Raw genomic sequence first — 14889 nt, 5'->3', positions numbered from 1 at the left:
GTCATGGAAATGTAACCAAAGTTGCATCAAATATAATTTATACTTTATCTAATCGCCGAAATAGTAATACTATAATGATAATAAATACTGTATCGTGTAGTAATGAAACGTAAAATGGCATTTAACTGACAAGGTATTTTGCTGGTGAGAGATTTTAGTTGCTTTAGCGTGTAGAAGCTAGTAAGCCTACTATTTGATTTGTTTTAGATAGGCACAACATGTTTCAGACCTTATTTTCCTGTTCCATGTTAAAATAAACCATTTTCAGTGGTACCGCTGAGAAAGAGTAATTTTTTTGGACATGGAAAATTAGGTAAAGGCCATGGAAAAGTAATTGAAAATCATTGGTGAAAAAGTGTATGAACCCTGTATAAAAGATTTTCTTGTAACAGGTCTTGTCCAAAAAATGTGAAATGTCTTTTTGTATGTATTCATAAATGTGTTTGAGGCACTGTCATCCAGCAAAGATTGTGCACTAGCAGGTGTGAAATGAGAAACGTGGAAGTGTCAGCACCCTATGAAGATGTCAGGAAATGGCTGGTGGATGCCTCCTATCTCTGCCCTCCACCACGGGTCCACCACCGGGTCTTTTTCTATTATAATTTGACCTGTTGTTGAATTGAGCTACTGTTTTTCTGGGACATGAACAACATAGTAGGCAAATGTGTTACTTTCTATCCTCCCACACAAGTATAGGGTGCCATATTCACAGTCATGAAGCTGCATCTTCAGAACAGAATCAGTTTATTTTTGGGAGTGGGGTTTTGTCCGGCTGTTGTGTTGCAACTGGTCATGATGGATGCCAGTCCCCCCCACACCATCTGAAAATGAATTTCTCAACCCTATTCCACTCTTGCATGGATGAGCAACAAGCCTAGAGCTATAAAACAACAAAAGTCAGTTGCCGCAGGCTGCTGAGACTGCATTATGATGAGTTTCTGGTTTAATTTTGTTCTCATTTTGCTTTCCATTTGTAATGCAACTGTCCCCTCAAAGGCACAGTACATTTCTAGAGTACTTTCAATGTGTGACTCTCCATCAGTCATGCCACCATAAGCAGTCCCTTCAGCCTCTCTATTGCTTCAATTAAATTGGAAACTAAATCAATTTGACCCCCAAACGACCAAATCACCTACGCAACAATTTATCAGTTTGTCTTGGATAGAACTTTACATTATATCTGTGTCAGGCTAATATCTTGGTGACATTTCAAATGAAATATCAATTCAAATGTTGATTTCAGGTAAATGAGGAGGCAGCATGGGAAGCAGTATATATCAAATATAAACGTATTTGTTTGGGCTACAATTACTTTATTTATGTGTTTATCTTTGCGGCAGCATTTCAATCCAAACGTTCTACTTTTGCCATTTCAGCTAATGGAGAGTATAGTAAGCTCTCATGTCACTGTCAGCACTAAGTCAATCTAAGTTTTATAATGCAACTTATTTTTGTTATCAGCTTGACGGTTTCACATACTGCGACCAAGGATTTAACAGGATCACTCTGACGTTGTAGACTGAAAAATGATCAATTATAATGTTACAAACTCTCACTTCCCCACTTTCTGTCACTTATCCCGCTGGTGATAAATGGCGGGTAGTAATAAATAATCTTGCATTCTGAGCAATTTACGGAGAAGGACTGCCATTAATTAGAGTGACAGACAAGTAGAATATATTACGAAGATGTACATGTATAATGAGATAAGGGTTCTGAGAATTGCTCTACACCTTTTCCTTTACCTATTTTACTCATCCTTCACCAATAATTGGAAGGATTTGTGTGGGGAAACTGTTGTGAGAAAAGTTGTCTTAGCACATATTATATAAATGTTATAATTTAACACTTGAAGTTAAAGTAACACCAGCTTTAAATCAACACAACTCCGTTTCCCACCAGAATAATAGCAACTTAAACGAAGAAACAAGGATTAAATTGCATTCACACGATTTTGTCATGGTGTTGGTGCTCAATTGTTTTTATTACAATTAAAAACTGTTCACTACAGGGCTGTTTGGATTTCCTAATCAAAGATCCAGAACTTACCTCTATTATTTCATTAAACAAAGATGTAAGGTACAGTAAGATACAAAGCAATAAACTCCTCCTTGGTTGACAATAATGTTAAACCAAAGAATGAACAATTTTACCTTGATTATACTGTTGTATCTTGTTAGATTGTACACAACTGTCGACCATCCTTTCAATACTGTATAGTACAGTATAATCCTAATAAGTAAAAGTAAACTGAGCCTGTGAACATAGAAGTATTTTTTATATCGTTCATATTCAAAATGTGTGAGTGCTGTGGTGGGACTGTTAGCTGTTTATTTGTTTATGTTTGTGAGTCAGACGATGGAAACAGTTTCATGCCAATGACAGCAGACAGTCTGACAGAGTGATTGGCACATTGCCATTCAACATAGCTGACCCTAACACAGCATCAATAAAAAGTCTCCACCTGTGTTGCATATCTAAATAAAGCTGCTAGCAGTTAATATATTGGAAGTCAAGCTGTAAACAGATAAATAGCTAAGTGAAAGTGCAAGTGAGTCGACTATATTTAGGAGACAGAAAAGTGTCTTGAGTAAGCAAGTTTGGCTAACAATGTGGCCTTTGCTGATAAGCACACGTTGGATGCTATATAGTGCTGCTGCCAAGATAACCCCTTCCTTCTCTTCTTTCTGCTCTGTGTTGTTGTTGGTCATCCGGAAGTCAGTTAAAGACAGTGATTTATGCCTGGGGCTTCATGCAGCATAGCCTCATTACACACAGCCATTTTGAGAATCAGCAGATAATTACAGTATACATCATAGACCTCATGGGGCCCAGCAGATTCAGTCTACTGGCCTGTCACTTAGGCCATGGGGCCTCAGCAATGGAAAAGTGGATTCTTACCTCATTTGAAATATAATTTGCTTTTTCACTTTACAGGAATTCTCCTTGGAAATGTGTTGGGGAATGTTGAATGGGCTTGTTTTTATTGCTCTGCTGTGAATAGTCATTATAGATAATGATTTTTTGCTAATGGTTTATCTTTAGTCATTGAAAAGACAGTAAAGACAGTAGAGTCAACCTTATTTGAGGGCAGTAAAACAAATGATGACTTCAAATAAAAAGCATTTTACATTGTAATATATTTACTTTCCTTTGCTACGGAGTGACATATATTTGGTTTGTGAGCTCTTAAAACTGATGAGCCTTTTTTAACAAACCAAAGCTAAACAAGCAATTCTAACAGACTTTTTTTCAATCTTCTATAAAGGGAACATTAACTCGTGCCCGAACTGAACTGAACCCTGAGTATCTGGACCTCCGTCCGCGAGCCGAGCTGAACCCTGAATATTGGACCCCTTGCACCCCTTTAGTGAGTACAAATCGTCCCATTTTCACCAAAATATCACCATAGTTCACTTAACACAAGTCTTTACTTAAACTCAATTATGTTTTACAGTCATTTTATTTCACCACCCCACGCAATGGCATGTTAAGCTCAATTATAATTTGTTAGATTCAGTATAATTGACTTATTTATGACTCCATCTATGCTAAGGCATGTTTCTGTACACTGCACTGAAACATGCTCTGCTTTCTCCATATGTATTCCTTCTTCCCTGTACAATGTTTAAGTATATTCTGGCTCTTAGTTACTGTGACGTATTGTACTTACAACATCATTAAATACGAGGCCTAATGTGACGCTAATATTCATGCCATTTTTACTTGAGTAATGCATATTTGTCTCATTACCTTCATGCTTAGAAAACACACTGCTTGATAGTCATCTGGGGTTTGAAGGAGGTTTGCCTGTGTTGCTTTGCTTGCACACTGATGAATCTTAATGATGTCAGTTCTTCTTACTCTCTGTTATCCACTATATCAACACTGGGAGGGTTTCTTGTAAACTAGCAGTCTCACCATATTGTGCTTCATTTGTAAACAATACCCAGTTGTATTTTTGTTTGCCCTTTCATTTTGATGGAACGACAGTGTTTAATCTATTGCAATCCATCTATCCATCTTTCCATCTATCCATCTATCCATATATCCATATATCCATCTATCCATCTATCCATCTATCCATCTATCCATATATCCATATATCCATCTATCCATCTATCCATCTTTCCATCTATCCATCTATCCATCTATCCATCTATTCATCTATCCATCTATCCATATATCCATATATCCATATATCTATATATCCATATATCATCTATTCTCAAATATCTCTGCATTGTGTGCATTTGCATCTAAAAAACTTCAATTTGGAGATTTATCTGTCCGAGTTTAATGTTTTTGCTCAGACATTTGTAAATCCATAGCGGTATTGACAGTATTAGGGTGTTGTCAATAGAGCCTTTCTGTTTCAGCCATGTTTGTCTCTGCATATAAAGTATTTTTTTATATTTCTGCCGCCCTCACGTTTTTGTTGTGTAAACTACAGCTGAGGGATTGTGACATATAGAATAAATAAGGGCTAATATCCTTAACCTCTCATATTATTTTAGCTTAAAGATGTAAAAACTATTAATATGTGTACTGTATATTGATTGACACATTTAACAGAGTGAGGGTATTTTAGATTTGATATAGTTGTGTTGTTTAATAATGGCATAAACAGAAAACTGTTTAATAACGACCGCCTTTCCAAATCATTGTCTTGTAGTTATATTCTCATTAGTTGTAGTCTCAGATTTCACCGCATTAATCATTCATCACCTGTTGTGCTCCCGTGGGTCCACCATGAGCAGAATGGAAATGCTAACAATACAGAGGTATAGACCCAATGTAAACAGGGAAGTGAGGTCCTTCCTCCCCAAACTCCCTTGCTGGTCCACACAGACCTAGAGAAAGACTCTAATGTGCATGTGTAGAATGGCAAAACTTCTTCTTGTGTACGTGCTTGCTGAGCAGCTTTCTTTGAAATGAATCGACTGCCATGTTTGAATACCCCATCCCTTGTTTAATCAGCCCATGGCTGTGAGCACTCAATGCCTTTTGACCTCTGTCTGCCATATTCTCCTGCCCCTCCACACAATCACATATACTGTCCTCAGGCCATGTTTAACTATGTTAAACTTACAACTTTCAGTATATTGGGCACAAAGTGAATGCCAGGACTGCACAATCATGCCGTATTGTTACTCTGCAAGCCTCTTCTACAGTGTTGGGAAACTGATGTCCTAAGCCTCTCTTTCTTTCTCTACTCTGATCTCTGCTTTATTTATCCCTCCAGTCCTAGACAATATATCAGAATGTTTATTGAAGGCCTAGAGATGCAGCAGCACAACATGTACAATTCCCAGGTGTCCCATAGGAACTCCTTTAATGTCCACAAAGCTGCTTGTAGACATTGTTCCTGAATTTGTGCGATTTCCTAAAAATGTAAACCCCACTTGTAATTTAAATAAACATATAAAGTGTATTTTTGCAGTGCGTTGGTAACACCGCTTGATATCAGAAAGTTCCTTTCTTTTCTTTAGCTTTACTGAGACAACTTTATTTTATAAATCTGACACATATTCCCCAATATAAATGGTTAAGGGGGTTGTAATATGATATATGGGACAGTCTATGTTTTGTGTCTCCAGCAAGCTTACAAAGTCAATATTTAGACTTTAGACTGCTTTAATGAGCACCATTACACAGAGATCTTTCCCAAGCTGCATTCAACGATAGATCTCCCCGGCTTCGTTAAAGCTCTTTGCTGTTTGCTTATTGGGCCTCCCTGGACTAAAGAAGCTCAAAGACAAACACATGCATGTGAGCACTCACACACATACACGAACATGCTCACACACCAACACCACAGAGGAGGCCCCTTTCTTCTACCCCAAGAGGGAATGATGACTCTCATTATCGCCTCAAAGCAAGATGGCCACAGTGCCCCCACTCAGCAGCCCTATTAAGTTACCAGACAGCTTCATTGTATTGGTGTTCGATAATTGTCCTTTCCTCTGTCATTCAAATTGCATCAGGGAGTTGTTGTATGGTGAGGGAGGGGGTGTTCAAGTAGCAAGATCTTACGTGAAAAGGCACAGCTGGCTGAAATGATTCTGAGTCCACACCTTCCTTTCATTAATTGTTTTATCTTATGCAAAATCGTGTGAATTGGAACAGAAGTTTACCATGTAAACACAACAGATTGCATCCCCCAGAGTATTTGTTTTGCGTCAGGACGAATACATTAAGAAACTGGAAAAAGTCACCTTGTTGACTGCATATGACCCACTGATTTATTGGGAGTTTTTCACTCTGTGGTCCTCAGACTTGCAGAGATCAATATATGTACTGCCATGTATATTTATTACCAGTGTCTGGAACACTGGAGTTTCCAAATGTATTAAATTATTGGCGTGCGGCGGATCCAAAACAATCAAAGCTCTATGCCCACGAGGATTTTCTGTATGCCAATAAAATAAACTGTGATACATGACATTCCGGTTTTTTATTCGCAATGTCAAATACAATTACATGACAATTCAGGAAGACATACATTTAACATACTCTCATCTATTTTGTGTTAAAAAAAAGTAAGGCTTTTGGTTTCAAGGGGCACAGATGCACTTTAACAACGCTCTATTCTATTTTCACCGCAGTGAATAAGCCACATTAAAAAAAAAATATTTTCTTACAGGAATTTCAGATTTAGATTTGTGTCAGATTTAGATTTGTGTGTCAAACCATTCTGCTGTTTTATTTTTAACAAAATAAGCAACATAAAGAAGTGCAACTATGGTGTTTCAAAAGTTTGGCCAAGTGTGGGCATTATCATGCAATACAATGCAACTAAATGGGAAACCAGTATGATGTTGTCAGTTTGAAAAGGAACATCTTATGCATTATTGACATGTTTTCTAGTGTTTAACATAATTAAAGGTCAATGTGTCAAATGCTAAAAGGCCATATTTGCTTCATCACATCTAAATTTAGCATCTTGCTAGTGATTGGCACATAGGGCCTGTATTAGTCATAGGGTTTGGTTTGACAGGCTTCCTTGTGTTGTGATTTTTAAAAATAATGTTCATGTCCATTGGGATTCGGATATGAAGCTTTGGAACCAGAAGTAGTTGCAGCATTTAGTTTTTGTGATGTTTTTTTCCCAGCTAATCATTTTGATCTTTACCAATAACTGTTACTATTTAGACAAATACAAGTTATAATTAAAACCAGTTTGAAGTCCTATAATAAAATGATTAACAATAAATGAAAGAAAACAGATTGTCACATGATATCTTTTATTTACCAACAGTGGATCTTTCAGAAAATGTTTTTTTGTGTTTCTTTATACCAAGACATGTCCCTTACTCAGATTGGTGCCTTGCAGCACAGTATGCAACACGCCTTTTTTTAACATTTTGAATAGCCTTCTGTGAATGAAGTAAAATAAATCGCCATTCCAGACCCGGCAGCCTTTGTACAGGAATGTGATTTTCTGCAACAAAGCTTTTTTGTCCAGATTTGTAAGCTGCTGCATGTTTTACAGGCTTTGTTGACGGGAAAACTTTAACGTTGAGATTCAACAGCGATCCAAAGAAAAGTGCAGTTGTCATTGTGTGTGTGTGTGTTTTCCCGAGACTATGTCGCAGAGTAAAACATATGATAAAACCAGATAGCAGAGTAAAGGCTGGGGGTGATATTATTTGATATGAAACCAGTTCTGCTCTATCCTAAAACTCACAATCATACTGTCACTATACACTATGCTTGAGTCAGCTTTCATGCTTTTTAAACACTGATGCTCTATTTGTAATGAGAAACATTACAGTAATTTCCTGTTATGGTAAGGCACAAGCTTGCTAAAATATTTGTAATTATTCCAATAGTCTTTGCCTAGGGAAAGCTACATGTGTTTACATTAATCACTTTCTAAATTATACAAGCTATATAGCATCGCACTATATATTTTTTGTCCTTTAATTTTCCCCTGTGCTGCTCAAACACAAAAACCACACACAATTTCCTTTTTGTTATGTGTTATACTCATTACCTTACATTACATGTCACTTGTTATACGCTATTATGTTTTATCCAAAGCGACTTACATACATTCAATACTTTCGGCAATCCCCACAGCAGCAATTTGGGGTGAAGTGTCTTGCCCAGGGACAAAACGACATGCTGACTGCAACGGGAATGGAACCAGTGCCCCCCTGATCCGAAGATCAACGCACTATTCCACTGAGCCACAGCCTCCCTCCTCCTCTCGCCCTTCCCCTCATGATCTACGTTGCCTCTTATATTACATGGATGATTCAAGTTGACGAACACACACTGAGCAATCAATGCAATCCATGAAGGCGGACTCACACACTCGTGCTCCGACAGATTTATGTATTGTGGTAGTTACTGGAGACAGACAGATGTAGTGTTTGATCCTTCAATGCTTTCACTGTTCTCTATCAGCAGCTGGGTAGGCCACAAATACATGTGATACGTTTTTTTTAATAATACTGCTTTATTGTAAACCTGTGTTCGGACTGACTGGGCGCTAAAGACCTTTTTATGAAATGATATTGCACCAGGGGCCAATAAGACAGCAGATAATGTGGTGATTAAAATGAAAGCTTGCTAACATGTCAGGACTTAGTAGTGCAAGCATTATTATAACATTAATATCATATATTTTAAACTGGTGGTACTTAAACACAATTATACATTTTATTATTAAGGATACCTTTTCATCAAAGAGAGGAAACCAAGCTCCCTGACTAAAATCATAGGGCAGGAGTGAAGTCAAGAGTAATGGCAACGACCTGGATTTAGCCGCAGTGGCTTTGTATGACACACTACTTACTCTTCTTACTGTTCGACTTTCTCTGAAGGTCAGTTTGGCCATTAGCTAGATCAGCCTAACACTCTGTGCCCCACCTCTCCACTCCAATTCTTCTCATCTCCTCACTTCTCCTCCCCTCTCCGTGGTCGGAAGAGAGATTTGATGGGGCTACATTTATCTTCACACAACCCACAGCTAAGATGTTAAAAGAGAACACCTGCCAGCTTGCTAACTGACCGCTGACCGTGATCAACTTCACCTTCGCAATGTGTCGGTCAGAAAAGCTGCACCCATTTCTCCTCTAGCCTTGCTTCCATCTTTCTTTTTATCCTCCTCTTCAACCCAATCCTCCCATCCCCTGTTTTATTAACAAACGGAGCTGGTGGCTTGTGATAACTGGTCACTCCTCCAGGCGTTGAAAGGCAAGGACACTCTATTATCCTAGCTGGATGGATGGGTTGAAATATTGCCTGCAAGTGGTAGAGCCTGCCAAATCCTCGAGTCTTAAAACCCCTTTGTCTCTGACAAGGAGGAACATTAGTGAGAGGGCCAGGTTCTTGGATAGGGATACGCTTCTGTGAATACAACATGGAGAGAGTGAGGCGGGAGCAGAAGAGAACATGTGAGGAAAATAATCTAGAAATAGCATGATGTCTTTGTGTCTCTTTAAGTCACACAATCGTGTATGAAAATCTTCTTTTGCTGTGCGTAGCCACTGTATTGTATTTCTCTCTCTTTCCTCCCTCTCTCCCCATATGGGTGTGACATGTGTATGACAAAGAGAGAGAGGAGGAGAGAATACTTTGTATACATTAAAATGATTAACATGGTGCAGGTAGACAGCCGGCCCGCCAGACAGCAGGGTCACATATGAATTAGTGTCCTAATTATCAGTGACCTTTACTGCATAATAGTTGCAGACTTGTTTTACCCTCTGTGTCTCAGCCAATTCATTTAGGAATATATAGCCTGCAACTGCAGCTGAAAGGTGTCATTAGATCAGGCATCCTAAAGTAAGCTTTGAGAAACAGCTGTTGAGTTTTCAGAACATGTCTGTGCTTTTAAACATTTTAATGATTTGGCAGTGTGGCTGTTTTCTTCATAGATACAGTATAATGAGAAATAACAACAGTGCTACCTTGTGTACCTCATAGCCTTTCTCAGTAAAGTTTTGGAAACACATTGGTGAGACATACGTTTTTCATTAAGTACAGCCATAGACTTCAGTGAACACATGGACAAAGAAGATGAAGAGGAATGACCCAAAGCATTCCATTTGACTGAACTACTTAGACAGCATGAGGAATAGCGCTTTAGCTGACAATTCTGCTGAATGCTAAATTACTATATTTAATCCATTATTTCCTGTATTTTCATCACCAGCACTGTCTTATAATTGAAAAGGGGAAGTCATGCTCCTTGTCACCCGCTCTTTGCCAGAAGGCTCTCCTTATTTGCTTTGCAGCGTGCACTCTCTCTTTATAGTGCAGACAGCAATTTGAGTAGGATGAATTTTGTTTATAAATCAAGTGATTTATTAAGGGTTCAAAACATTGCATGTCATGTTCGGGGTCAGTATCGCCAAATAAAATCTCCATAAATACCAGCATTGGTTGAATCCCTAATACTTCTTCAAAAAGTTTCTTACATTTGCAATGTAGTGTGATGGTGGTACACTGCAGGGAGTCAGGGGGGATGGATGGGCACACAAAGCACAGCCTGTGAAAAACCCATGTTATTTTCAATTGAAGCTCTCTGATTGTGTCCTTCTATTAGTTAAGTAATCAAAAAAAGCAAATAGTTAACAATATTGTTGTTTGAGGTAAACCTTAGAAACAGCACAAACATTGAAATCTAAGTCCTTTTAAGAACATGATAATTTGCACCATTGTACTGTTTATATGTTTATGGTTCCAAGGACAATATAAATAACAAGCAATTATGTACAGTAATTCAACATCCATAGATAATTATACTAGGTCAAATACAACAAAGAACACAAGTCATTAACAGCACAGTAACATGTCATCTGAATGATTATAACTCATTAAGTATGCATTCAGCAACATATAAAGGAGAGAATTGAGCAAGCCACTTAGAGAACGGACCAAAGACTCTTAGCGATACATTTGGTTTTACATGACAACAAGTAAAACATGTGTACTAATGCACAAATCACTAGAGTCCTGTGAAAACATTTTTTTGTACTGAAATGAAACACTACTGGTTCTGAATTAGACTCCCCTTTAAGCACAAGAGTCGCATAAAATGTCCATCTGGCATCTCTTACAGAAATGTTCGGCTATGAATTTTTATCTCTGCCTCAAGGACCTCTTTTTACACGGCATGCTCATCGTCTATGCTTTTTTAATTTAATTAAGAAGCACTCAGTGTGGCATCACTGTTATTGTTATCTTGTAGGTGTACAGGGTTATTAAAGAGGGAAGCATGTTAAGTCATTTGTTATCCCTGGCATTCTAATAAACATGTTGGCTTACGGCAAGGCCTGTAGGTTGTCTGTGCAACTCAGATTGATACTCCTGCCATATCTAGAGCTATACACCTCATTATCCTAAGAGGATGCTTAAGAGGAGACGAATCTGGGAGAGAGTGTGGAGGACAAAGCACGAGAGGTAAACTGCTCCACATACTAGTGTTTTTTCTTTTATAGGAAACACTCAGGAATGCATTTCAAACTATATGCACATAGGATATATGGTATCATTTCAAGAAAACATTGACTGGAAATGATTTGGAAATCTTGTTTTGCCTCTGGGTGTTTAGAATTAGTTGTGTATAATAACAGTCAAAAGGGAATAAAAACACATTCAACAAAGACATTTAACTGCATCGCCCCAATTATTCCCATCTGATATCCATGCTTATTTTGCTAACTTCACCTCAAGCACTGGTTCTTGACACATATAACCCCATGGGTTTTGTGTCAGGCAAGGCTTGATTTTACTAATTGGTTCAAAAACTGTTAATTGGAGCTGTGGAAACAAGAAACGGAGAATTGGAGGGTACTCTTTTGGGAAATATGTGCGTTCAACCTCATTTTCCACCTTTACTCATTGTTTTGTTAACTAACTGCAGAGAGAACATCAGTGTGTTGTCACAACAAAATGCCCAGTTGGGAATTACAATTTGAAAAACAAACATATTACACACAAAACTGTATGTAATTAGAGTTAGGTATATTTTGTTCCGCTGAAGTCAACACCACAATTTATAGAAACAACTAGTGCCTTTATGTGAAAATACAGTTTTCACCAAGCAGTGGTATTGTACAGTATGTGCACGTTTGCGGTGTCTCTCAGAAACCAATTCCCATTACAAAATAAATCAATAAATAAAAATGTTATTTGGTTGTTAGTGTTACAACATGGGTTACAGTGAGCAACTCAAACACCAACGAATAACAACAACTGCTGCAGTAGTGAGAAAGGGATGTTCTTCCCATTCCCTGTTGATGCTTTTTTATGTTTTTGATGATGATTTCCCATGATAAATGGCACGTACTGTATTTCCCAAGGTGCACAGCATGAGGCTGCTGCAGAGTGACAGGGAGTTTAAAGCTGCTAATGTGGCTCACAATGGAACATCATTTGAGGGGATGACTGTTTAGCCTCTGAGAAGACGCAACATGGGTAGAGAATATTAACAGAGTTGGATAAATCATTCACTAGAAGAGTTTGTGATTTTTGTTTCATAAGCATGTTATCTTTGTGCTCATGTGTGTCTGTGTCAGCTATCTAACCCCCAACAGCAGCAACATCACCACTCCACATTATTACAATTTTCTTCATACACTTTGCTGCTTTCGGTGATGAAGAATAAACACGTGTCTCTAAAATGTCACTTGATGTAATTCTAGTCCTTTTATATTTCACTTGATCACAATTGTACTTTTGAGATGATCCACTCGATTCTGAAAGGGAGCACGAGGCTACTAGGTTGGAGATTTCCCTGAACCCCATAGGGAAGAATTTAAACCCTTCAATTGATCAGAACATTTACAAATGTTTAATAAAGTTAGGGTTTGATAAAGACTGCAGCCATTTGTAAGAGTTGTTGAAGTTGATATCGTTAATTTAGAATGAAGATAGATAGATAGAAGATAATTTAGTAATTTTAATATAGGAAATAATATTGTAACACTGATACCTTGACATGTATAGGAATATGTTGAAATAAAACATACCACAAATAATAAATTATACTATACACTCTGAACAGTAATTCAGCCTTTTCTCAAAAAAATCTATAGGCCTTTTTAATTTTGGTAGTGGAAAGTCATCTTATCTTTATTAATGAGGTCCATGTGACGAGTTGCTGCAGAGCTTTTGATCTGTTGCCCAGTGCTGAGAACCCATGCAGTTTAATTCTCGGTATAACAACATTTATAGATATGTGTAACCGTGCAGGCAACATGTTGGAAATAGTCCAGAGTGTGTTGGGAGATTTTTCAGGAATTTGACATGTACAACTTTTGTAAAACATTTCTCTGACAGTGAAACATCAATTGCTAAGCAGAATCAATCAGGAATTTGTTTTATTGTTAAGGTCATATTAAGCATTTGTTCTGCAGAGTTCTTGTTGTTACCATCAGATATTAAGCAGCATAATCAGGCTGGAATATGAGACTTGTCCTTGACCACATGTACGTAAATATTTTATGTATTTGAATAGTCGACCATATAAATGATGGTGCATTATTAGTTAACCACAGTCTGGTACTCTTCTCCTGCTGTCTATATCTTCTCCTGCTGTCTATATAATAATAATAATAATAATAATAATAATAATAATAATAATAATAATAATAATAATAATAATAATAATAATAATAATAATAAACACTGAGTATAATGAGCCTATAGATATGGGTTCAGTTCACCAATTTAACCATTATGCTCTGGTGTAGTTGCAGTTTATTTTTGCTAAGTGCATGTCAGCTATACTGCATCCTGACACACAGAGCAAAACAACACAACATTTATTTGGTTTGTATAAAGAAATTAATAAACATGGTGCAATAACAATAGAGTAACGCTAATTTGGTCATTTTGAATCTTCTGTAAATGTACTGCTTCCAAGTGTACCCAGGCAAAGGGTATTGATTGAAAGTCATCATTCTTTCCCCCCCAATATTTCACTAGAACATTAGTTTGGGACAAGCTACAAGTTCATTTCAATTCCTAAATATTCCCCTGAAAGACATCTGAGGTAGATAATATGCTATGCATTGATAGAAACTGTCAGGAACTCCCCCGACTTGCATGGGTTATTGTTATTTTAGAGCTCAGGAGCAGTATATTTAACACAGGCAGCTCTTAACAAATGGAGTCTCAGAGCAGTGGTGTTTTGTATCAGTGCTTTACCTGAGGGGCAGGAATCTATTTGGGGATATAATGAGGAATTATATTCATCTTGTGTTTGTATGTTTTTTGTGCATAAAGCCATTTCAATACCTAATCACATACTGTACAATAAATCAGGGCCCTCTCTCTTATAAACATTCACATTAATATATGCAGCTAGATAAAAAAAATCAGCTTCAACTATCAGTAATCTTCAGCCGAACAGAGGCCCCTGAGACCTGCCAAACAAAATCAACTCACAATTTGAACAGAGTTCTGTGATGAATATTAAATGAAAAGGGTAAAGAATTAAGCTAAGGTGCGTGAGGTTAAATTAATAAATAAATGGGCTCATATATATTTATAAATATAGAAATAAAAAGTTGAATCTCCTGTGGTCAGCCTCTATAGACCTAGTGGTCTTTGAAGGCATCATTAGCTGGTTTTATCAGCACATTGACCCTAAAACTAGTACCTAAGGGGCCTGACTGTAGTGATGCAGGCGTGAACATACGAGTCTTGGATGGATGAAATAAGACTTTGAAGTGGATTTTCTATTTGAAGGATTATGCATCAGGGATTTTGATTCATGCCCATTTTTCTTTCCTGGGGGCTATGTACATGTGCGGGTGGAAAGAGTTATCGTTCAAAAAAAATGTTCAATGTATTTTTTTATTTTTCTACGAAAACAATATAGTTAATGAGTAAACAGAGTGGTAGTTGGTGCATTGGAATCCCTTT

General features: G+C 37.5%; 1 protein-coding gene across 3 annotated transcripts in view; it reads left to right on the top strand.

Moving 5' to 3' along the window:
- LOC117471237 (protocadherin-9) overlaps nucleotides 1–14889 on the top strand; it is a 184506-nt gene that overhangs the window by 50840 nt on the left and 118777 nt on the right. For 2 of the 3 annotated variants that reach the window (XM_034116095.1, XM_034116093.1), the window contains exon 3: nucleotides 3269–3370. The exons of the other annotated variant lie outside the window; for it this stretch is intronic. In XM_034116095.1, coding sequence (XP_033971986.1) covers nucleotides 3269–3370 — 102 coding nt within the window. The remainder of the gene's footprint in view (nucleotides 1–3268; nucleotides 3371–14889) is intronic. 3 annotated transcript variants of the gene reach the window in all.

This window comes from Trematomus bernacchii, unplaced genomic scaffold (genome assembly GCF_902827165.1).
Source record: "Trematomus bernacchii unplaced genomic scaffold, fTreBer1.1, whole genome shotgun sequence".
NCBI classification, from domain to species: domain Eukaryota; kingdom Metazoa; phylum Chordata; class Actinopteri; order Perciformes; family Nototheniidae; genus Trematomus; species Trematomus bernacchii.
Note: the sequence above shows the minus strand (reverse complement) of the source record. Positions and strands in the feature narration are given on the sequence as shown.